Below are 24,916 nucleotides of genomic sequence, written 5' to 3'. Positions count from 1 at the left end.
CATGTAGTTGCAATGCAAGTGTCAGAAGAGGGACTGTCTCCTCTCCATTAAGTATGATCCACTACTGGCCAGCAGATAGGTTATGCAGAGGAAATGGTTTATTTCCATCATTCACATCCACTGGACATCCTTTTAACAAAATGTAAAATAACATTTTAAAAAGTGCATTACACATTAACATAGTGCAAAGAATAAGTTACAGCTTAAAATGTAAAAAATATATAACAAAAACAATCAATCAATGTAACAAAACTTACTCTCAATATGATGATGTATGTTTTAGGAGTTTTCATTCATTTATGCCTTATATGCAAAAAAAATCTCTAACACTTGTTGATGGTAAGGAATGAATATCAGGGAAAGATGGCAACTTGTACTCTTGACATGAACTACAATAAGTTCCCCCTCTCCCTATGTCTCAGTGTCTCTGTACCCAGCTTTCTGTCTCACTCTCAAAGCATTGACCAGTTTAAGGATTGTCAGTAAGGGCAGGTGGACCCTAAGATGCCTGGGAATGTATATATAAAACTTTGTTCTGTGCCCATTTGCACAAATAAACCCCTCAGACTTTGGTCTCAATAATAGCAAACAAAATAATAGCAATTGATGAGCCTGTCAAGCAAATACACGTGTGGGAGTGAGAGCTTGTGTACTCCGTGTGTGTCAAGATGTCGCTTTCGAGGGGCATCAGGATAATTATTTTGGGGGCAGAGGGCAAGTGGCGTTTCCATGGATACACTCATTCACAATGACTCTGCAAAGCCTGTGACGAGGTTAGGACAGACAGAGCTAAGGCCAGGGTTAAGGCACTTATGTAGAAATCATTAAAAAAACAAAAACATAAATAATAACAGTGCAGTAGCTTTAAGCATCAGTTGTGACGGACTAGTTCAAGACACTCCTTTTGACAGCACTTAAATCCTCCATCATATGGCCTACTGTTCACTGCTATGAGCATGACGTAACACTGAGCACCACTGGCCAACCAAACAGATTCTACAATAATGTCATCACCACACCAGTGTCATCAAATAAATAGTTGAACTTTCGGGATCTAATTCCACTCTTTATAATATTATAGGGTATTCTGTAAACCTTTAATAACCTGCTATGTCAGAAGTTACATCATGCTTATAACAGCTACATGAAGGCATAACAGTGGGTTGGAATAAAGCGCAAACCCAAATGATATATGGTGACCTCAAGTGCTAGACATCTGATTGGCTGAACTAGATTCAATAAAAAATAAAAAAAAAAGGGACAGGGGGCAGTTTTGTAGACATATCCCAATTTAAAACCCTACTAATTCCTATTCCATTCTATTAACTGTATTTCCTGTGAGGCAACCTCTTTAAAATTGAATACCCACCAGTGAACACAGGCAAATTCATCCAGTGCCTTAAGTGCAGTAACTCAAACGCCACAAAGTGTTCACTGACCACAGAACCCAACCCATTAATGTGGCTTGTACCCAAATTAAATGCAAATTTGCTTTGACCAGTACCTCTGAGTAACAAACACTGACAGTAGTTACTAATATAACAAATGCAGAGCCACTCATATGATTAAAGGGATAGCGCACCAAAATTACACATTGGTTTCCTTACCCTGTAAGCAGTCTATGCACAAGGTATGGCAGCAATCCATTCTTTGGTTTAGTTACTCTGGCACCGTTTCTACATGCTAACATTTTAGCATTTGTGGCACAAATCCCATTCAAGTCACGGGCCCGATATTAGCCTTTTCCGCGTATCATGTCCAAATCATCCGAAAGTATCCAAAATTGATTGAGAAACTCAAAGTCACTTATAGATGTTTTGAACACGATGCACAAAAAAATGCAATAAAATGGGGCCCATGACTTGGAAACAGTGCTAGGGAAACTACACCACAGCATGGATTTCTGTCATACTTTGTCCATAGACTGCTTTTGTTATCACAAAACAAAAGCAATCTTGTCTACATATAGTATAGGCCATTGCGTCAGTGGCAATGACATACATACAGTTCAATTGAAAAAAAGTTGATTGATCCCCCTACTTTAAAAGGGTAACAGTTGTTTTGCACTCATACACAGACAGCTTTTCCATCTTCACATAGCACTACTGTCACAACCATGGTAATAAACTCCTGATATATGCATGCGCCTGCACACACACACTGCCACCATCACACATATTATCCTTGCACACTCAACATGCCAAATGCATTAGTTTATAAACAGCCAAACAACTTTCAAAAGCATAATAACACCCTTGGGGCAAAGTAAATTTAGGCTGGCCACAAAGAAGTCAACTACCTGCATATTATGTGCCAGTTTATCAAATTAGAACATATACTAAATAAATACTCTTAACTGATAGGGGTTAAGTTAAGATTGGTCAAACAGCATGCGGGATGGCAGAGCCTCCAGTCAGACTTGGCCTGTCATACTGTACTGCTGCTCTACACACAGCTTCGGAAGTGTCTCATGTCTGCTGTAAATAAACTAAAACTTCTAGTAGCTAGCTACTGATATTCTACAGACTGCAACAGAAAGCAGAATTGTAACCCCTTTCTGAGAAACTATGACGGTGGATAATCGTCCGTTCCTTCCAATGCCTCAACTTGTTTTTGTCCCAACTTCCTTGTTTGGCTGTTAGTGTTGCCATGCTAATGCAAAAGGCTGAGAGAAGCTGGCTCTTTCCCAAACAGATCCAGCTAAAGCCCATTACGCTGTGCTGCTAACATCACAGACACATTTGGAACTCCCAGGTCTGTCAAAGCAAAAACAAGCTGTTCAAACAAATATGACTTATACAGTAGTTCTGCTTCAATGTATGGCAACGATTCCGTTTTTTTTTTTTTTTTACAGTACAAATAAAGGTAGTTCAATGTTGCTCTGGCACAATGACAGTTGAATAAAGCCGGTTTCACAAAGCTCCTACATCTACTGTGCAATACCACAAATGTGTGTCAATAGGGAGGAGAATAAATAGAAGAGGAATGCCGTCAGAAAAACTTGAACCTAATGTATTTGATTGCCTTTTGAGAGTGATGCAGAGATGTTGGAAGAAAGATATGGTGTCAGACACAGTATGTCTGACTACAGCTGGTCTGGAGAAGAGGGGACAGAGCACTGATCAGCGGTAAAGTAGAGTAATACAGCGTTGTGAAATCCAATCCCAAAATGATTTCAACTCTTTCAGTTGCCCACAAATCCTCGCAAACCATACAAGGATGATGAGTTCTCAATCAGATCATTGAACTACTGTACCTATTGCCATTGCACAGCAGTGGTGAAATGCCAGCTGTGGCAAAAACTAAACAAATCCAACGTTTATATGCTCCCTCTAAACTGCTTCAAAGTAACAAACGAATCCAGGAGAGAATGGAAAATGGGATTTAGTCAATATTTTTTCTCTTTCTGCGTTTCTTCCCATCATCCATAGCATTGATCAAGAAGAGGCTGTAGCCGTGACGATGAGGACACGGTATGTAACACTATATGGTCATGAATAGAATATTGACCACTTTTCAAGACATTACTTCATGAAGTACTTCAAAATGGAGGAGGGCTGGCTGAGCCAGTCATTGAGAAGAGAGGCAAGTCAACAAAAACAGTCATGGACTAAAATATTCTTGAGATGCTTGTGTTCCGACTGAGGTACACTGCTTCGCTTGAAGAGGCAGGAAGATGCTCATATGATGAAGTCGTTATTCGGTGACACAAAAAAACGCACGAGGAAAATACAGTGAGTGAGGATTCAATATTCAACAGTCAGTCTGTTCAGGGGCACATGAGGAGATGTTGAACGAATCCAAGCAGAGGCTCAGTTGCACACATTCATTGAGCTCCATTGAGAGTGCCTTCTCCAACAGTATCTCTTATTTGGATTGATAAAACAGACAGTACATGTATGTATAATAGGAATTGTGTTGTTATTTTTCTTTCTTCCAGCCAACATTCTGTTAATATGTCTCGAGAGACAGAGGAATCTCCAGGACACCTCTAGCAAACCTGGCAAACTTCCTCCATCCTCCTTCAAACCTGCTCCCTAAGTTCTGACTGCGGAACCTGTCTGGAGGAGACACACTGGAAACACAGTCAGCTCCTGGGGGTGGATGGGGGCTCAGAGGGTTCCTCTTCCCCTGGTGTGGAGGGGCAGGCTGGTGGCTCGGTGAAGAACAGCTGGGCCTGATCGTCAGCTAGGTCTGAGAGGTCCTCGGAGTAGAAGGTGAGGCCTCCCAGCTTGGCCAGGGAGCTGGAGCGTTTGAGCAGGGAGGGGACGGTCAGGCCGGCCAGCCTCATGCGGGTTTCTATCTCCTGGGTGCGCTGCCGGACCAGGCCTTGGTGTCCTCCGCGGTTGCTGTGGAGGCTGTCGCTGCTGGAGCTCCGGGTGAGGGTGGAGCCGTGGGGGGAGGACACGGGGGTCCAGGTCTGGGCCGACCCCTGGGGGTACGACACCGGGGTGGTGTTCATCTGGGGGTCTGCGGCTATGACCGTGCAGCTGGTAGATGGAATGGGGGTTTCAGAATGCATCCCTACATCCCCCTCCACCTCCATTTCCTCCACCGCCAAGTGCAGGTCCATCTGCTCAGCAAGCCCAGCCCCTGAGAGTGGACCCTCCATGGCCAAGCCTGAAAGCCTCTCCAGCTGTTCTGCCCTCTGCCTCACCAGCCCCATCCCCAGCTCAGGCCCTGTCCTCTGTAGCTCCACTCCACCACCAGCAGCAGGCTGCAACTCCACCCCAGCAGGCTGCAACTCCACCCCCCCACTAGGAGACTGACCTGCTGGCCTCTCCCCGTCCAGGCTGAGCTTCATAAACGTGAGCTCCGTGATGGCTCCGGTCCCAGCCTCCCTGCCAGGCCTTGGCTCCTGCTCTTCCTCCTCCTCATCCTCCTGCAGCTCGTCCATGTCCTCCGTCTCCAGGGAGCAGTGTCTGTCTCGGGGCAGCTCCTCGCAGCTCATGGGCGACACCAGCCGCTGGCGGTAGGCCTCCAGGCGGGCAATGGTGGCAGGGAGGGTGCAGGGGGAGTGGGGGGCGGGGGTGTTGGTGAAGTGGGTGCCAGGGGGGTCTATGGAGATGGTGGGGACCACCCCGCAGTGGCGTGTGGGGTTAAGGCGGTGGGTGCGGCCTCCTGCCGGGCGCTCACAGCGCCGCCCTGGTGGCAGACGCTGGCAGTCTTTACAGGACTGGTAGGAGGGCTTCACTTTGTAAGGGTTTCCAGTGCTAGCACTGTCCTAAACAGAAGAAACAGAGAGAGGGAGGGAATGCATGGTCAGACAAAGGTCTCGAAGCTAATAAAACACAGATATTATGACACCAATAAGATGCTGGTCCCTGAAATGAATGGGATCGAATAATGACAGAAACATTAGGCATTACAATTACCCTCATGTAAGCTTAATATTTTAACCCTAAACCCAAGCCAGTTCAAGTCAAAATTAACCCAACTTTTACACCCCCATTTTTATAGATACAGGTAGCTATTGACTGCCCCACTCACGTCGAAGGTAGCGGGGCAGCTGCGCTTGGCAGCCAGGCGGTTACTGTTGTTGGCGTTCTCGTTGTTAAAGCGGTTCATGTTGACCTGCTCCTTCCTCTCTTCGTCCTCTCTCGCTCCCTCTCCTCCTGCAGGACTCCAAGCCAGGGCAGCCATCTCTGCCTCCTCCTTCTGCGCCTCCTCCTCGTCCTCCTCCTCCACCGTGCTGAACTCCAGCCTCAGCCTCATGTCCTCCAGGGGCTCCAGGCGGCCCCCACAGGTCTGGGCGGCGGTGCCCTCCCCGGGCAGAGCCAGCTGGGCCATGGGGAAGCCCTCGTCCTCCAGAAGGGCGTCCCTCTCCACATCCTCGATCTCAATAAACACCCTCTCCATACCCAGCAGGGGAGGGCCGCGTACTGGGGTGGAGGGCTCGCTGTCTAGGGCCGTGTCCGACAGCCGTCTGAAGTAGTAGTTGTAGTTGAGGGGGTCCAAGGGCTCCACCTCCAGGCCCAAGCCCCGACAGGGGGAGGCTCTGCAGCCCTCTACCCCCCAGGCCTCACCCTCCACGGGAGTCTCCTCTCCACCACAGCACTGGCCAGACGCCTCATCTGGGTTGTCCTCCCCTCCCTCGGGCCTCCACAGCTTGTTGTGGCGCTGCTTACTGGGGGACAGGGGGGGACGGAGTTAGAATGACCATGTGTACAGAGCATATGCATTGTATACAGACAGACATCATAGACATAATGAGATGCTTAGCCACTAATAAACATTCAGTCGCCATTATCTGCAGTCTCTCTACCAAGCTAATAATACACGAATAACCTTACAGATCCCGTCTAAACAGCTACTGTGGTAATTTAACGGTCACATTTGATCTGATCTCTATGCAGCGAGTTAGGTAGAATACCTCATGACTGCAGTGGAGTGAGAATGTAAATTAATGGTAGAGACTCCTCGTAAGGCCCAGCTGGTTACACAGTGCCTTCAGAAAGTATTCATACCCCTTGACTTTTTCCACATTTTGTTGTGTTACAGCCTGAATTCAAAATGGATTTGTTTTCCCCCCTCACCCATTTACGCAAAATTCCTCATAATGACAGTGAAAACATGTTTAGACATTTTTTCAAATGTATTGAAAATGAAATACAGAAATCTCTCATTTACATAAGTATTCACACCCCTGAGTCAATACATGTTAGAATCACCTTTGGCTGTGATTAAAGCTGTGAGTCTTTCTGGGTAAGTCTCGATGAGCTTTGCACACCTGGATTGTACAATATTAACACATTATTTGAAAAATTCTTCAAGCTCTGTCAATTTGGTTGTCATCGCTAGACAGCCATTTTCAAATCTTGCCATAGATTTACAAGCCGATTTAAGTCAAAATTGTAACTCGGCCACTCAGGAACATTCAATGTAGCCTTGGTAAGCAACTCCAGCGTAGATTTGGCCTTGTGTTTTAGGTTATTGTCCTACTGAAAGGCGAATAAAATAACATGACGCAGCCACCATTATGACTGAAAATATGGAGTGGTACTCAGTAATGTGTTGTATTGGATTTACCCCAAACATAACACTTTGTATTCAAGACAAAAAGTTAGTTGCAGTATTACTTTAGTGCCTTGTTGCAAACAGGATGGATTCTGTACAGGCTTCCTTCATTTAACTCTGTCATTTAGGTTAGTATTGTGGAGTAACTACAATGTTGTGGATCCATCCTCAGTTTTCTCCTTTCACAACCATTAAACTATGTAATGGTTTTAAAGTCAACATTGGCCTCATGATGAAATCCCTGAGTGGTTTCCTTCCCCTCTGGCAACTGAGTTAGGAAGGATGCCTGTATCTTTGTAGTGACTGGGTGTATTGATACACCATCCAAAGTGTAATTAATAACTTCACCATGCTCAAAGGGATATTCAATGTCTGTTTTTTTTTACCCATCTACCAATAGGTGCCCTTCTTTGCCAGGCATTGGAAAACCTCACTTTGTGGTTGAATCTGTGTTTGAAATTCACTGCTCGACTGACGGACCTTACAGATAATTGTATGTGTGGTGTACAGAGATGAGGTAGTCATTCAAAAATCATGTTAAACACTTATTGCGCAGAGTCCATGCAACTTATTATGTGACTTGTTAAGCACACAATCTCAATTAAATACATTTTAATTTCAGCCTGTAACACAACAAAATGTGGAAAAGGTCAAGGGGGTACTTTCTGAAGGCACTGTATACCTGAACAGACCTACATACCGTAAAACTTAAATTAAACGCTGAGTCGCAAATAGCCGTCTATCCCTTTTAATAGCCGGGCCTCTGCACACATTTCAGCAAATAAACAGCTATTTCAGATAAACGCTGGGTCTAAGTGAATTGTTTACTAGTGAACTTCAATACCGTAAAGATTGCGCGAAAGACGATAAAGGAGACAGCGGTGTGATTTGACATGGTCGGCTCAACGAGTGAGAATGGTGCTAAAGTACAAAATTGGGTTGATGATATGCAGCCTAGTCTTCGCAAGTCTGATCGGCGATGGATTTGTTATTATAAAAGGTTTATACTGGTCATATTTGGTCACAAACAAATGTGGTAGTCTTTTCAACATTTTATTGAGCAAAAGCTGTGTGCATTAAGGAAATACAAGCCTGGCTCAAATAGAAGCCTGTCTCTAATAAGCACCGGTTGTGTGTGATTGAAGCAAATAAACACCTGGGCTATTAATTTAAGTTTTACGGTATACCTGTATGGTACCCCAGTCTACCCTGACTGACTCACCTAGCGTCCAGGATGCCCTCGTACTCGGCCAGCTGCCTCATGAAACCAGCGTTGGGCCGAGCGATGCTCCTCTTCTGCTTCACAAAGTTGTAGGCCTTCTCCAGAGTCCAGCCATACTCCTTCATAGCATACGCTATGACCGTGGAGGCTGACCGGCTCACACCCATCTTACAGTGGACCAGACACTTAGACTGGTTCTTCCTGTGGGGCAATAATACGTTTTACATTGAAACCCTACTCATTTAGAAGATGTCTTATCCATAGTTACTAGGCTGTCCACATAGTTTATAGAATAACTTTGGCCAAGACAGAGGCACTAGCCACTATTTCATAGCCTACATTGCCTTTATTGATGTTCTGTGGTGAATACTTCACATGCTCCCATACATGTTAGCCGTTCAAGGAGTAGGGTTCAGTTTGTTTTGAGAAGTAGGCACTCACTTGGCTCGGACAATGAAGTTGTAGGTCTCGTTCCAGTGAGCCAGCAGGTCTGTGGCCTCCTCGTCGTACACCCGGATGTTGTGGTAGGTGAACGTGCCCGGGAAGAAGTTGTCTATTTCCCTGGTCACGTTGAGGATGTGGCCCACACTGCATCAAGAAGAAAGAAAAAAACATGTCAGTCTTTAGTTCAGTGATGCTAGCGATGTTCTAACAACAGACCTTTTTGTATTGGTAGGCCTTTTGAAGGAGAGATTCAACAATGACTTGACAGAATAATACAACGCTATGTTTGTGAGCCAGGGCTGGTGGTTAGGGAGCAGTTCTAGACATAGCTTTAGTGTTTGTGAGACGCCCACTCACCCACAGTCCCGTAGTTCCTCTAGATTGGAGGCATTCCACTCAGAGCCCTAGAGAAGAAACAAACAAAGGAATATACATCAAGACAACTTAGTCAGGTTACAGGGGTGAAATGAACTGTAACAACACCAGGGTTACAGTGAGAGGTGTGGCAGGAGTTCAGAGGTTAGCGAGGAGGACTGTAGTTACATTTGAGTCATTTAGCAGATGCTCTTATCCAGAGTGACTTACAGGAGCAATTAGGGTTTAGTGCCTTGCTCAAGGGCACATAAGCAGATTTTTCACATAGTCTGCTCAGGATTCGAACCAGCGATCTTTTGGTTACTGGCCCAACTCTCTTAACCGCTAGGCTACCTGCCGCCCTGTGTTATCTAAGGGCCTCTCTTTTGTACCTAAATGTACAGATAAACCATTCGATATGAAAGTAGATCTGTTTAAATTCTTTCGGAAGATTGAACTTAAGCATGTGTTTTCGCAAAACACTGTTTCGGGCCTAGAAACACATCAAAGTACTGGTACCCATTTTCAGCCCAAAAGCAAATTCTGTCCCATGGTTAACAACTCCTCGATTAATACCTATTGTAGGTTAGTCGAACAAGAAGCCATGTCAGTGTATACGAGACAAACAAACCACATTCAGAAGAATCTCACTAGAACAGAAGAACAGGCACTTAATGAATTAATGAAAGATTCCTCTTTGGTTATTAAACCTGCGGATTAGGGGGGTGCTATAGTTGTTTTAGACTATGAAAAATATATAGAAGAAATTCAGAGACAATTGAGCAATGAACGTTTCTATAGAAAACTGAGTGTTGATCCCACACAGGTGTTCCAAAGGGAAATATGCTCTAATCTCGAGCAAGCCCTATTAAACAACCTTCTCAAAACCTGAATATATTTGCTGCAAATGTCCATGCCTGTACATTTTACCGAAATTACACAAACCTAAAACACAACTAGGCAATTATCCAGGCAGACCAGTGGTTGCAGCAATAGGCTCAATGCTAGAGCCCTTGTTGATCTTTGTAGACTCTTTCATTAAAACTCAGGTGCAAGCATTGCCATCTTATGTAAAAGACTCTATAGACTTCATAAACAAGATCTCACCAATAACAGGTTTAACAAAAGACTGTATTTTGGTCACATTAGATGTCGAGACCTTATATACCAGCATTCCCCACGTGGAGGGGCTGGCAGCCCTAGCTCACTATTTGGGAGACAGAGACACTAACAAATATCCACTAACAAACTTTATTCTAGAGCTGGCTGAATTTGTTTTGACGTATAACTATTTCAGGTTTGATGATGAATACTACCTCCAAACGAATGGAACATCGATGGGCTCCACATTCGCTCCGAGCTATGCTAACCTCTATGTGGGTCTTCTTGAAGAACGTTTTGTTAATAATGAAAACAAAAATCAATTTTTGAATAAAATCCTGAAGTGGCATCGATATATTGACGACATTTTTTGCATATGGGAAGGAACTGAACAAGAGCGGTCAGATTTTATGGCATTACTCAATGACATTGACCCCAATCTCAAATTCACTATTGAATGTGACACTCAGCGTGTTCATTACCTCGATATGTGGATTGAGAAATCAAATGTAACCCTGTTTACAACTCTGTATAGAAAAGAAACGGGGACAGCTTCCATCCTGAGCCATTAAAAAGAGGACTTCCTAGAAGCCAGTTTTTCAGACTGCGCCGTATATGCCACTCCACAGAGGATTATCTAGAAAAAGCAGCGGAGATGCGCATTAGGTTTCTAAGAGGCTATTCTCCACAATGTGTGGATGAAGCTCTTAATTTGACATTGGGAAAAACACGAGATGAACTGCTACAAAAAAGTCCCGGTAAAGCTAAAGAACACTCAAATGTTCATAACCACAAATACTTTGTACTCGCGAAAAGTGGGAGATGCGGTCAAGAAACACTGGCATATTTTATCATCGGACCCAGCTTTGCCGGCTGAATTTAAAAATCCACCACTTATTGTCTATAGGTGAGGTCGCAATTTACGCAATAAATTGGTTCATGCCAACTGCCAGCCACAAAAGAAAATCAGCCAGGCTCTTTTACGCCCTCTTCCAAATGGTAGCTATAAACGCAGAGGATGCGCACAGTGCAACAATATGATGAAGTGTGAATATTTCTGCCACCCACACACAGGAAAACGGTTCTAAATAAATGACATTATTACGTGTTCCACCACCCATGTTATTTACATTATTAAATGTCCATGTGGGCTCTGCTATGTCGGTAAAACCTCTCGTTCTCTCAAACAGAGAATCACTGAACATAATAAAAGTTCAATCAGGAGAAACGACAGGGATTATCGAGTCGCAGTACATTTTAACGACCTAAAGCATGACATTTCTACCTTTAGATTCTGTGGCATAGAGAAAGTTAAGATATCAGACAGGGGAGGTGATATTAATAATACTCTGAGTAAAAGAGAATGTTTTTGGATTTTCACCCTCCAGACATTATTTCCTAAAGGACTTAATGATGAAATGCCTATGTATGTTATGTTGTGAATTTGAACATGAATTATCCTTATTTAAGATTACTCTGATGTTTTTCGTACAATGTACCCAATGACTAATGAAAACCTGCTCGGTAGGTCGATGTCCTCATTGTGGTTTTACAGACGTGTTTAATACGTCTTATTTACACACTTTATTTGAATATTTATGAAATATATATTGTTATATTTGGTAGCACTTATTTGTTTTTTACTTCGCCTCAAACCCCTTTCCATGCGTGGAACGGATGTGGGTGGGGCTGTCTACATAAGGGTGCTAATTTTTAAAAAAACTCACAAAAGCTCTGACGAAGGCCGTGAGGCCGATACGTAAAGCTTATTAAAGATCAGTGATACTATCAAGAGCAGTGTGCCGTTTCCTTTTTCCTTCATGGATACAAAGAGACCATTAGGATGTCAAGAAAGGTTATTACCAAGTAGAGGTGGTCGAAGATGAGTGTGGCTTTGTCCATCTGACCCAGGATCAGCAGCATCTCGTTGTCGATGAACTCTTTGTACTCCTTCAGGTTACAGCTCATATGCTGCTCCAGCTCCACACGGATCTGGGGGCACATATCAGGTATTAGGTTGCACCATGGTACTATACCATACACATAAGTGAAGTTGGGAGGACTAAGTACAAAAAATGCTAGAATTTCTTAACAGTTCACCTGACATGGATGAAATTACCCTCAAATTAAAGATGACAGTCTGCACTTTAACCTCAGTCATTGTATCATTTCAGAGCCAAAACAACAACAAAATGTGTCACTGCCCCAATACTTTTGGAGCTGACAATACCTCCTTGGAAGTGACATTCTCCAGGTCCCGGAACATCATAATGCTGCGCAGTTTGGCTTTGATTGCACACTCTGTTCTCTCGCTCTCCGTTGGCCTGTTCAACATACGTCAATACAATTATGAATGTAACCAGCACATTTCATTTCAACCAAAAAAACCCGGTTAACACCATAATGGACATACAGTACCTTCTGAGATTGGTAATGTAACTGGAAAAGAATCATACTAAAATCAACTGAAGTGAATTTTACTAAATCGGATGGGTGAGGTCTTACCGGTCGACGAACATGGCAGGTGAGTCGGGCCGCGTGGTCTCCAGGTCGGTCATAGCGTTCCACTCGTTGATGCAGCTCTGCTCGGAGGTGATACAGCTCTCATAGAAGCCCATCCAGGTGAGGGCCATGCCCCCGGGGAAGTAGTTGTACCTGCGAGACACCTCGCATGCCTTATGGAGGATCTGCAGGGCAGACCTGAAGACACGCCGGTAGCAGAAGCTCTCAGTCATAATACAGGTTCACAACAGCAACTGTTCAGTAGCTATTCTACTGATCTAATGACATGGAGAGTCAGTCTTTGGATCATTGATTTTTAATGACGGCAGGAAATTCAGAGCACATTATTAAGGCGTCTTGTCAAATCCAGAGCAAAATATGAGTCTGCTAAGAATGAAAACAAATTGTAACGTCTATTGACCAGTAGATGGTGCATGGACACTGCCAGCGTTTTTATCAGCATCACAGTGTTACCAGCCTGAATAATTCCATTAGTAGTTTATGATTTTCATTCCATTGATTGTTGATATTAAGATGAAACCAACACCACAAGCTCAAGGTGGTAAAGTACAGTACTGTCCATAGACAATCACTATGGTTTCAGGGAATATAAGGTCACCAGACAATGATATTCTGAAGTACCCAAACACAGTATCAATTAAAATCACAAAACAGACACTTACCACATGGCCTGTACAGAAACAGGCTTGAAGACATGTGTTCGTCCTCCTGTGGTCACACTAAATCCTCTGAGGAGAGAGAAGATGGAAGGATGAAGGATTAGGTTGGGTTCATGGACAGAGAGAGGGAGAGAGAGAGAGAGAGAGAGAGTGGTTTGAGAACACAAACGGGGCTGAGCTATAGTGGCTCGGGATGCTATTCAGGAAACAAACCAATGGAACATTCCTCCAGCATAGAGAGAGGGATGACTTTAACAGCTCAGCAAGAGCTCATCTGCCACATTGAGGGATGAAAACGGCTGTAGTTCACTGTACTGCCCACTGGAGGGCAAAGTAACTCATTCTGCGTCCCTTACAGGGCTGAGCCGTTTGAACGGGCTTAACGATCAGAGATACTTCATGGTTGACTGTGTGAATCCAGCTTGATTGTCTGTGGGATGTACTGCGTGTGACACATACCGTATCTTTGTAGGAAGTTCCATGTATACGTATGTGGGGGGTAACTACTGACAGCCATGTTATTGAGGAAAAATGTACTTTCTATGCCTGGGATGTGGTTGTCCCACCTAGCTATCTTAAGATGTAAGTCCCTCTGGATAAGAGCGGCTGCTAAATGACTAAAATGTAAATGTAGAAGAGCAGCACTTACCCATCTCCATCTAAATGGATCTTCGCGTCGCTCCATAGCGGTAGCACCATCCCGATAGAGCAGCTTTTACTGGGAATAATACAACGGAATTAATCATTTCTCTAAGACAACAACAAACCGCATTGTAGTCTATCACTGCTGGCTGAGGAGGAAAGACGGGTGGGTACCTGTCCTTATCGGTGAAGTCCATCCCCAGCAGGATATTCTCCTCTGTGTCCTGGCGACCACTGGTGTAGACCACAACCATGTACCGCACGCGGTCAGACCAACCGCTCTCTAACCGTACAGCCTGGGGTACAGCAGGAGGAATAGGTTACACTGTGTAGCATCTGTGCGTCAATCAATATGGATGGTAAGTACATTTGTTGGGATTTGACTCACCAGTTTAATGCGGTCCTCAGAGCGGAGGGTGTTAATCATGACCTGCAGGTGTTGAGGTAAGTCACCTAGGAGAGAAGAGGACCACATACCATAATCCAGCTGCTTCAGGTGGTGTGTCCCGATCAATCAAACCGATCTACCCATCAGCCATATCTTGTAGAACTATTTCCAGCTCAGCTATCCAGGTTTCTATTTAGATACCTCCTGCAGGTTGATCCAATTCCAACCACAGCAACACACATCTGTACAGAAGTTACACACGGCAGAGCAAAACCTGAACAGCTCATGACGGGACATGAAAATAATCGGGAATGGTGTACCAGAACATCTAATCTCAAGTACAACCCTCGGCTAAACTGATGCAAACATGCAGAAACAGTCAGTCATATGCGTAAACACACAGACAAAACGGCAGGTTTATCAGAGCTCAGCATTGACTTGAACGCCTGGTGATGTAATCAAAGGAATCTGGAATGCTCCTCACATTGATCTTGTGTTTAACCTGCGTATCATAGGGGAGGAGAGGGGAGGGGTGTGTTTGGACTCCAAAATGAAGGGATAGCACTCGCCAATCGAACAAATGTCAACAACAACCCTGCTATGAGACATGCTGTATCAGACACACATATGCCTACGGGTACATACACACCACCGAGGTAACATCAGCTGCACTGCGGGTTGGTTAGTCCAGCTTGGCGAGTTTGTAACATCTTGATGGGAAAATCAAACAAGCAGGATGTGGAAAACCGGATCTACAAAGCCCCTTTACTGCTAAAAGCAATACCTGCCTTGAGGGCACTCAATCAAAGGCCAGGTAATAATTCAGTGAACATGGGATAAACACAGGCTCAACCACAAAAGCCAAGCCAACCTCAGCAAATATGACCTTTTCTTTGCATAGAGCTTTAGCAGTGGCATTGTCACAGTTCACTGAACAACGGGCTCAGTGTGTGCCAAGAGTGTTTGTAGTTACCTGCGAGTTTGTGGTGTGTGGGTGTCTTGGGTCCCTGTGCATTGGTGCCCTGCTGCAGGAAAAGGGCAGCTCCTTTGACCATGAAGAAGCTCTCGCTGAGGCTGTAACACACACAGACAGACAGGCAGACAGACAAGGAAACACACACAGGCAGACAGGGAAACACACACAGACAGACAGAGACAGACAGGCAGACAGGAAAACAGGGTTTACAGACGTCTCAGACTGCATCAGTATCCAGTGGTTTGATGATGTAACAGAGAATGGGGAAGCATTCATTTGAGAAGTGAAAGAGCACATACTGTACTGTAAGTAGGCAACAGATCATCAGAAAGCCTACATAGCGTGTTGGGCAAATCATTATACTGCTTGAACAGCTTAAGCAGTGTCTGTGGCACACTGTTCTTCTACGGCGTTCTACTCAGAGGACATTAGAAACATTCACTCCATTCTACACCTGTTCGTTCTCCCTTCCCCGTTTTGTTGTGCTCCATTTACGTAGGTCTACAGATGAACAGAATGTCTGTTGTCGCAAAACTACTCAGCCACAGCCTACTTTACTTCCCATGTCTTTGACAGACACCAGTGAGTTCACTTCATTGGAGTCAAACAGCCATCGAAAGTTAATGTGGAAGCTCTACTGCAGAATATCACAAGGTTGATGTGGTTCAATGAACTGTCCAAACCACAGTATTCTTCTCACTTAGCAATAAGTCAGACTGTTTTTCTCTAGAGCCAGGAATGGAGACAATGACCTGGAAATGTCAAAATGTACCGAGGGCAGAATCAGGGAGCAGAGCTACAGTGAGAGAAAGAGACAGGGTGGGATGGCTGTTAATTGCTTTTCAAAGGTTCAGTGACCAGCAGAAAAGGACATTCCGAGCTCATCCGTAAGTGAATGTCAGCAGACTTTAGAGACCTTTCCTTGATGAAATATTCCCCTGACAGAACATGATTAGGTCCCCTGACCTTTCTGGGAGGGAGAGGGGGGCAGATAATTGTGCCCACCACTGTAATATGTCCCCTATCTGGCCAGCACCATCCCTCCCTTGTCTGGCCAGGGATGGGCTCTCCTGACTGCCCAGGAGGCACTGACCACCCCCGGATAAAAGCTAGGTTTTCCTTGGACTCCACAATGTCCAGGAGAAACAGAGCTAAGTGGTCACTGGCCATAACATTGACCAAAAGGAACAGAGCTGGGCTTTGTTAACAGGCAAGCTGCCCTCTCGCTCTGCCACCACACAAAGACTGGTATGACAGAGTGGGTCCGTCACAAGAGCTTTTGTTTCTGTTCAGCTGTTCCATCGTATTGTTTCTTTTCAGAATGTCCTGAAAAGACGATGATGACGAGGGTGGCCTCGGTCAAGAGGTCAGAGAGTGGGGTACCATAGGAAATCAGTTGGGTACATAATATGTAGCTCATCTTTCAAAATGTCCAAAGTCCTCTAAATGGGATGTACTGCAACAATAATCACAATCCAGAAACAAGAGTGACAGATGAATGTATAGACCTAAAGGTTTATCAAATATGCTCCAGCTACTGTTGATCTGTCCATTACACTATTACTGAGAACAAATCAGAGCTAATACCCATGTCTCTAAGACAGCTGGGAACAGTAGACGTCTAAAAAGGAACACTCAAGAATCTAGACAGCAATTAAAACAATACCCGTAAGCAATTCCAACAGCACGATCAAATGCATAATTAAAGTACACTTTGTATTTATGTCTAAGAAAAATAAGTTGTCAATAAAATGCACAGAGCTATAGAAATGGATGTTACACTTTGTTTTACCAATGACTAATAACAGAAAATGCAGGTCACACAATATATGCACTTCCAAGTTACAACCGTTCAAACCATCTTTGCTACCACTTATCAAGGTAATAATGCCAGTGACAGAAACACTTAGGATTGCCTCTCCTGGAGTGAGTGTGCTGAGGACTTACATTCGGTAGATCTCGCTCTGAGTCAGGACTGCGTTCTCCACAAAGTGAGGCAGCATGGTAAGCATGGCTTCCTGCGAGGGCTCCACCACAAGATGCATCCTGATGCTGGTTACTGGATCTCTCCCTTAGTAGCGTTCTGGTCTACTGGCTTCCTCAGAAATTATAGCTTCATAGCACATCCATGTGCAAAAATTACATTCACAACCATTTTATGCCTCAAAAACTACATTTGGCTTCTGAAGCACAATAGCCAAGATTGCCTTGGGTTTCTTTTTTTTCATGTAAAAAGGTGTAGATTGGGTTGAACTAGTCTGATCATGTATCCTAGTCTGGTGTGTCTGTCTCTCCCTCCTGTCCGTCTGGGTTGTGAGGATTAGTCTTCAGACTTCTGCTGCGTCTGCTCAGCTCTGTTGCTTATCTCTTCCTCACAGCGCGCGCTTGAGCAATCAGCACTCCCTCCGCAACACTCCTCCACAAAAGCTCTATTCAAGCATATTTCGCGTTGGCTGGGTTGGGTGGCAGGGAATCTAGCTCGGCTCAGCTTCAGTCTACAAAGCACGCGTCTGTAGAGCGGAGGCTGTTTGACATGAAGGATCCCAGAGGATCTCTGATGAGACACTGAGCCAAAGGAAACATACTACTCATTGAGTGGCATATTCAACTCTGTATGAACCACAACTCGTTCACAGAACACATCCAAGTCCATAATAGTCCAAACATAGAGGCTGAAGCAATTTAAGAAAGCTACTAGTTAGACAACACACATACCAAGGAGATCTCCCTTTTCTAAGTCCCTGCATGTAACACACACACACACACACACACACACACACACACACACACACACACACACACACACACACACACACGTGAGCGCTCTCCTTGGCTGTTGCATAACCCTGTCTGGTACTTGGGGTTCCTGGCTGAGGCAAGCAGGGTGCTGTGAGTACCAAAGGCTGCTGGAGGGTTGAATGTGGATCAGTTTTCTGCCTGACTGATACAGTATGGCTTTCAGAGAGGGCAGGTTGAAGTTTATTGTCATGAGTCTTGTCCTGGAGGCAGAACTGTGCCATTTGCCCTTAGATATGCCAGCTGCAAAGTCAAAATTGGCTATATTGTAAAAATTCTTTAAAATAAAAATGTGCTTTTTGGTATTCATTCAAGGTTAGACATTAGGGATAGCAATGTGCTTAAGGTTAGGTTTATAGTCAGATGTATGACTTTGTGGCTGTGCTAGCTAGTAACAACTGCAGAGCAGCCTAAAGAACAAGATTCATGATGAAAAACGCTAACCTGCTCAGAGAGGCAGACTCGCTGACATCACCGGGTCCACAGGACTGAGAGAGGACGAGATGAGCAGGTCTAACGTGGATTGGGTTGGGCCGCTTCCAAAACAGACTCTTCAATAAGCAATGGTGTGACTATTCCGCCCTACAGCGTGTCTCTGGGTTGGTGACTCTTTATCATTATCAACTCAAAAGTCTTTGTTTTAGCCCAGGGGTCCACAAACGTTTTGGGGCCGGGGACTCCTTTTGTGATAGCAAATTCATCAGGGATCCCCTCATAATCAGAACACAACTTGAGTTAGATAAAAGGTTTTACTATGACTTCAGCAGTGCGTGACCGGACTAACTAAGTCTCGGGCCCTGGGAAGGAACATTTTAAAAGGCCCGCCTCTTGGCATCGGAGAGAGAATGTTGCAGTTTTCAAACAAATGTCCTGCAATTCTACACGTCATCATGGGGCAGAAAGATTTTTAGTTGTTGCAGCTTTAAAGCTAATATCCTGCAATCCTACACCCTCTAAAAACATATTCCAGACCCCTTGGACAAAATTGGTTTAAACTGGTAGTAATATAAAAAAATCTGAAATATAAAATTATTATTATTTTTGATCTGGCCGCAGCACCTTCACTTTGAGAACCCCTGGTTTAGCCTTTTAACTAAAAAATAACATGCAATGATGCTTGATTCAAAACACCTCATATCAATCATTTGGTTAAGTTTGTGTTTTTTTTTTTACTTCCCTCATCCTCCCTGCTTCTTCTGCCAAGAGAGCAGGCAGAAGCAGCTCTGCACGAAAGATTTTACATCATCAAAATGTCTCTCCATCCCACCTTTCAAACATTCCTCTATCTGCCTGGTGCCACCAAGAATGTAGTCTACCTTGTCAATGTTAGAATCTCAACACACCCTGTATGTATCATGTCTACCAGATGGGGGAATATGTTGTGTAAGGCTGAAACCTCCCTTGCCCAGTCAGGTTGGACTAGAGAACAGAGTGTGCAGCCAACACTGGGCCTACTACAATGGACAAATAGGTCTTATCACCTCTCTTACCAAGAAACTCTGACAGTCTAATCTAGAACAAAACAAGACCATTACATCACATCACATCCTGCTGTAGCCGAGCAGAGGATTCCATCTGTGCTACTCACCCCCAGCTCTGCAATACAGCTGGATAGTGTTTCTGGTTTGATGGAATGTATGATAGCGGTTGATGGGAATGTTAACTCTGGCTTGAACCATTAACACTGTTATTACAGTGGATACAACTAGGCCTACATCTAGGTGTAGAAGGGTCCTCTGATAGGGACATTTCATGTACTACTGTAATGGGCTGCAATGGCGTGTGATGTTCCATCCCTTTTGCATGCGATCAAGGTGTGGGCCAATTGATTGGATAATAGTTATACTAAACTCAGCAAAAAAAGAAACGTCCTCTCACTGTCAACTGCGTTTATTGTCAGCAAACTTAACATGTGTAAATATTTGTATGAACATAACAAGATTCAACAACTGAGACAAACTGAGCAAGTTCCACAGACATGTGACTAACAGAAATGGAATAACGTGTCCCTGAACAAAGGGGGGGGTCAAAATCAAAAGTAACAGTCAGGATCTGGTGTGGCCACCAGCTGCATTAAGTACTGAAATGCATCTTCTCCTCATGGACTGCACCAGATTTGCCAGTTCCTGCTGTGAGATGTAACCTCACTCTTCCACAAAGGCACCTGCAAGTTCCCGGACATTTCTGGGGGGAATGGCCCTAGCCCTCCGATCCAACAGGTCCCAGACATGCTCAATGGGATTGAGATCCAGGCTCTTCGCTGGGCATGGCAGAACACTGACATTCCTGTCTTGCAGGAAATCACGCACAGAACGAGCAGTATGGCTGGTGGGATTGTCATGCTTGAGGGTCATGTCAGGATGAGCCTGCAGGAAGAGTACCACACGAGGGAGGAGGATGTCTTCCTTGTAACGCACAGCGTTGAGATTGCCTGCAATGACAACAGGCTCAGTCCGATGATGCTGTGACACACCATCCCAGACCATGACGGACCCTCCACCTCCAAATCGATCCCGCTCCAGAGTACAGGGCTCGGTGTAACGCTCATTCCTTAGACGATAAATGCGAATCCAGCCACCACCCCTGGTGAAACAAAACTGCGACTCGTCAGTGAAGAGCACTTTTTGCCAGTCCTGTCTGGTCCAGCGATGGTGGGTTTGTGCCCATAGGCGACGTTGTTGCCGGTGATGTCTGGTGAGGACCTGCCTTACAACAGGCCTACAAGCCCTCAGTCCAGCCTCTCTCAGCCTATTGCGGACAGTCTGAGCACTGATGGAGGCATTGTGTGTTCCTGGTGTAACTCGGGCAGTTGTTGTGGTCATCCTGTACCTGTCCCGCAGGTATGACGTTTGGATGTACCGATCCTGTGCAGGTGTTGTTACACGTGGTCTGCCACGGCGAGGACGATCAGCTGTCCATCCTGTCTCCCTGTAGCGCTGTCTTAGGCGTTTCACAGTACGGACATTGCAATTTATTGCCCTGGCCACATCTGCAGTCCTCATGCCTCCTTGCAGCATGCCTAAGGCACGTTCACACAGATGAGCAGGGACCCTGGGCATCTTTCTTTTGGTGTTTTTCAGAGTCAGTAGAAAGGCCTCTCTAGTGTCCTAAGATTTCATAACTATGACCTTAATTGCCTACCGTCTGTAAGCTGTTAGTGTCTTAACGACCGTTCCATGTTCATTAATTGTTTATGGTTCATTGAACAAGCATGGGAAACAGTGTTTAAACCCTTTACAATTAAGATGTGCGAAGTTATTTGGATTTTTACGAATTATCTTTGAAAGACAAGGTCCTGAAAATGGGACGTTTCTTTTTTTGCCGAGTTTGTTTTTTAATGGATATAACATTAACGCAAGAATAATACATTCTTCATCCAGAGCAACATAGACCTACAATGTGTAATTCAGCACCAAGCGTCCATGTTATTTCACCAGGACATTTCTGTGTGCCTCCTGCTGTAACCTAACCCTGGAATTCCCACTGACACCAGGGTCAGGGGTCAATATCCATAGGCTTTGGGAAACATACTCACCGATCTCCTAGCCAATGTATACCACCCCTCCCCCTACTGGAGCACAACAGATCCTTCCAAAACATTACTGCATCCTTAATGTCTGTGCATGCACAGCTTCTCAGGAAATATGGGGTGGGTGGGGGGGGGGGGGCTTACCTCTGATTTGCTCTCCGGTCATCATCACTCCCAAAATCCTGCAAGACAAATACAAAGAGAAATGTTACATATACTGTAGGCCCACTAGAAACACAAACCAGTAATCCTTCCATCATGGCTGTGCAGACAGTACAGCAGCATGGATTGCGCAACAGCAGCACATGACCATATTATGACCTGCTATGTCCTATGCTCCCTTCATTGACCTTGCTATAATACCTCATCACAATGTCACAGTACAATGTCTCAGAGGGTATATAGGTCATTACTATGGTGTTTTTGATTGATGTGAACAAGTAACTAAATAAAGACCTAAGGCCTACTGTAAAGTAACAGTTAGAGCAATGCTGTAACTCCTGAGGACAGAGGGCAGAGTAATTGTGGTTGTTTGTTGCATTAAGTAAGATCTGCGCATAAAACTCTCTGGGTGTTCCATGAAAGGTTACAGAAGTTATGGTGGCCAAAGGAGCACTGACATAGGCCTAAACTCTGTGCTCGACCCGTGGTGATGTCGAAGAGGTTATTTAATCCAACAGCTCAAACTAATCCAATCACTTGTAGCAACATACTCTAGATACTTTCAGGTATACAAGAGAGGAATACACAGGATTATACTGTAGGTCACCGACTCAGTATGAAATCCTTTCTGCAGCAGTATCTTTAATGATGTAATTAGTATGACATCATTTCTGCAGCAGTCAGCCATGTGTGTGTTTGTGTGCGCAACTGACTGCCACGATGGGAATTCAAGCCATAATGGGTTCATTGGCCTTTGAAAGTCATGGTATAAAAAAAAAAATGCATCATATGCTTTATTAGGGAGATCAGAAGCCGGAGAGATGTACTACAGTGTATGTTTTAACTGAACTTAGGTTTTAAAAACGTTCAATACACTTGCATTGAATACAGTGTATCAGCGCTCTCTACTGGCCATACCAGGTTACTATCTATGATCTCATATGTTTTGAAATATTAGCTCACACCTGCCACCGTAGTATTTTGACTGTGAGTTGAACCATTAAAACGAGCGGGTACCAACCGCAGCATCCCTGACTCACTAGTGATGTAACCGTGCATATTAATAGGCAAGTAGCTAGTTGTACTATTCTGATCAATCTCACTCTATTCCATATGCCAGCCAAAGCAAATTAATTTAAACAAATTACTTTCAAAATGTGCAAAAGCCTGAGTTCATACTTTAATTAAAGTACCTACTGTATAAACGCGTATTTGTCTTTTAAACCACACAAGCTGAAGGCACAAATAAAATGTTGCCACACGCAATGAATGCATTGTTCTGGTAACTAATCCCCAGCTCAGATTTTGTTTACAAGCTAACGTCGCGGGGCTGGACTAGTTAACCATTCTAAACGCCACGGATTCCAGGAAGTCAACTATTAAACAATGTCCATACAAAACTGTTTTGCCGTGTTAAATAAAAAGTCACAACATTTGTAAAATTCTATTGACAGCTGAAAGCGTTCTCTGCTATGCTGGGCCTAGTGGGTGAGGGACGTGGGAATCGGGCGCATCCCCGGCGTTTCCTCCACGGCGCTGCCTATAGCGAACAACCCCCGCGCTAGACAGTTTCCACTTACCTCCCCCGCGTTGGTGGTGGCGGTACTGGCGGTGGATGCTGCGCTGGGGGTGGGAGAGCGCTGCAGGGTTACCAGGGCCATGGTGGGCTGCTGTTACGGAGGAGGGGAGTCCTTTGAATGGGAGAAAAAAAGGCGCGTTGCTCTGGGACAAGATGCGCCGAAATTGTCCCTGTCCAGCACAGGAGAAAAAGCTCAGGATCGCATTAAATATTCTTTGGCTCTGATTTCACCATGATACACCCATCACAGGCTTCCGCCTCGCTCATCCTCCACAGTTCGCTTTAGAATAGTCATCTGTAAATAGTTGTAAAGGCAAGTATAACACTTCGTCCATCTGTGTTATATGCCATTTTATCACGCAGACAAACAAAACATCGTAGATTGCATGAGGAGCAGAAATTACATGCGCTTCTGTTTTACTGCCGGATACTACGATTGGCCGCTTCAATTTGCGTGCGCGCTGTCATTGGGCAAATGTCGTCAAGGTGATTCTGGCCAGACTATATTTTTGAGACTATAGACCACAGACTATTCTCTGCGGAGTCCCCAACAGGCGGATGTTCCGGTGTTGTGCCGAAAAGCCCCCCCCTGCCAGAATTCTCCCCCCCTTCGCGTGAATGCGCACGCACTCAATTCTTCATTGCTGCGACTTGCTTGAAAGTTGAGATTTCTGATCACGTTAGGCTGCGTTTCAATTTTTTTTAATGTCGGTTTGATCGCGGGGAGGCACTAATAATGTCTACAGTTTTCGGTTTGGTTATTTGTTTCAAGTGTATTAGTCTATAAATAAGTCTCTTTGCCAAAATTCGTCTTATTCGACTAGTAGTTGTTCTGACATTTTTATTGCTTGCCTACATTTGACTCCCTCCTCTGTTTAATATAACACACATTCATTATTAATTTCGGTTGACTTTAGCCACCAAATTACGGAAATTAGAAGGGGGGGGGGGGGGGGGGGGGGAGATTTTGGCAAGGCTATTTTCTTGCCTGACGAAATTCTCCCCTCTATCTATCTTGGGACTGCAAGGCCTGGCACACTTCTGAATAATTTTGGTAACTCATGTTGACCAGTAGTGTGTGCCACAGAAAGTATTTGACTCTAGCCATAAAATTAAGGAAATTAGAAGGGGGGGGGGGTAGATTTCAGCAAGGCTATTTTCTTGCCTGCCGAAACCCCCCCCCCCCCCTTCTATTTTGGGACTGCAAGACTTGCCAATGCAATATAAAGTCAAAAGAAAAAGCCTGGAAGGAAGATGACTAGAAACAATTCGGTTGACCGTTTTATGTGTGGATTAATTGTCGGAGTAAAGGACCTTGTGCATTTCAGGTAAAATAACAACTCAATGTTTATATCCCAGGACAAATTAGCTAGCAACAGCAAGTTAGCTAAATAGGACAAATTAGCTAGCAAGTGCAAGCTAACTAGCTAAATTGCCATGCATGTTTAATGCTTTTCGACCTGTCCCCAAATTAATGTAATTGGTTCAGAGTTTGTTTTGATATTTTAACCTGCGTGTCGTGAT

The 24,916-nt window shown here is 44.6% G+C and overlaps 1 protein-coding gene across 2 annotated transcripts; it reads right to left on the bottom strand.

Moving 5' to 3' along the window:
• Window positions 1-76: 76 nt before the first annotated feature.
• LOC106564343 (protein phosphatase Slingshot homolog 1) lies at window positions 77-23,954 on the bottom strand. Of its 2 annotated transcripts, XM_014130401.3 has the most exons (15): window positions 23,394-23,954; window positions 21,796-21,833; window positions 15,324-15,424; window positions 14,351-14,415; window positions 14,137-14,258; window positions 13,970-14,038; window positions 13,324-13,389; window positions 12,644-12,838; window positions 12,369-12,462; window positions 12,002-12,130; window positions 9,041-9,087; window positions 8,681-8,827; window positions 8,240-8,440; window positions 5,491-6,127; window positions 77-5,224 (listed from the first exon to the last, which is right to left on the bottom strand). In XM_014130401.3, the coding sequence occupies exons 1-15, from the start codon at window positions 23,472-23,474 to the stop codon at window positions 4,088-4,090; spliced, it is 3,129 nt and encodes a 1,042-aa protein (XP_013985876.1). In that variant the 5' UTR covers window positions 23,475-23,954; the 3' UTR covers window positions 77-4,087. The 2 variants fall into 2 exon arrangements, with proteins under 2 accessions (XP_013985876.1, XP_013985883.1); XM_014130408.3 differs by lacking the exons at window positions 21,796-21,833; window positions 23,394-23,954 and adding an exon at window positions 17,274-17,990.
• Between the last annotated feature and the right edge of the window lie 962 nt (window positions 23,955-24,916).

The sequence above is a fragment of the Salmo salar genome, chromosome 01 (assembly GCF_965601325.2).
Source record: "Salmo salar chromosome 01, fSalSal1, whole genome shotgun sequence".
Lineage (NCBI taxonomy): Eukaryota > Metazoa > Chordata > Actinopteri > Salmoniformes > Salmonidae > Salmo > Salmo salar.
This window is presented reverse-complemented; position numbering and strand designations above follow the sequence as displayed.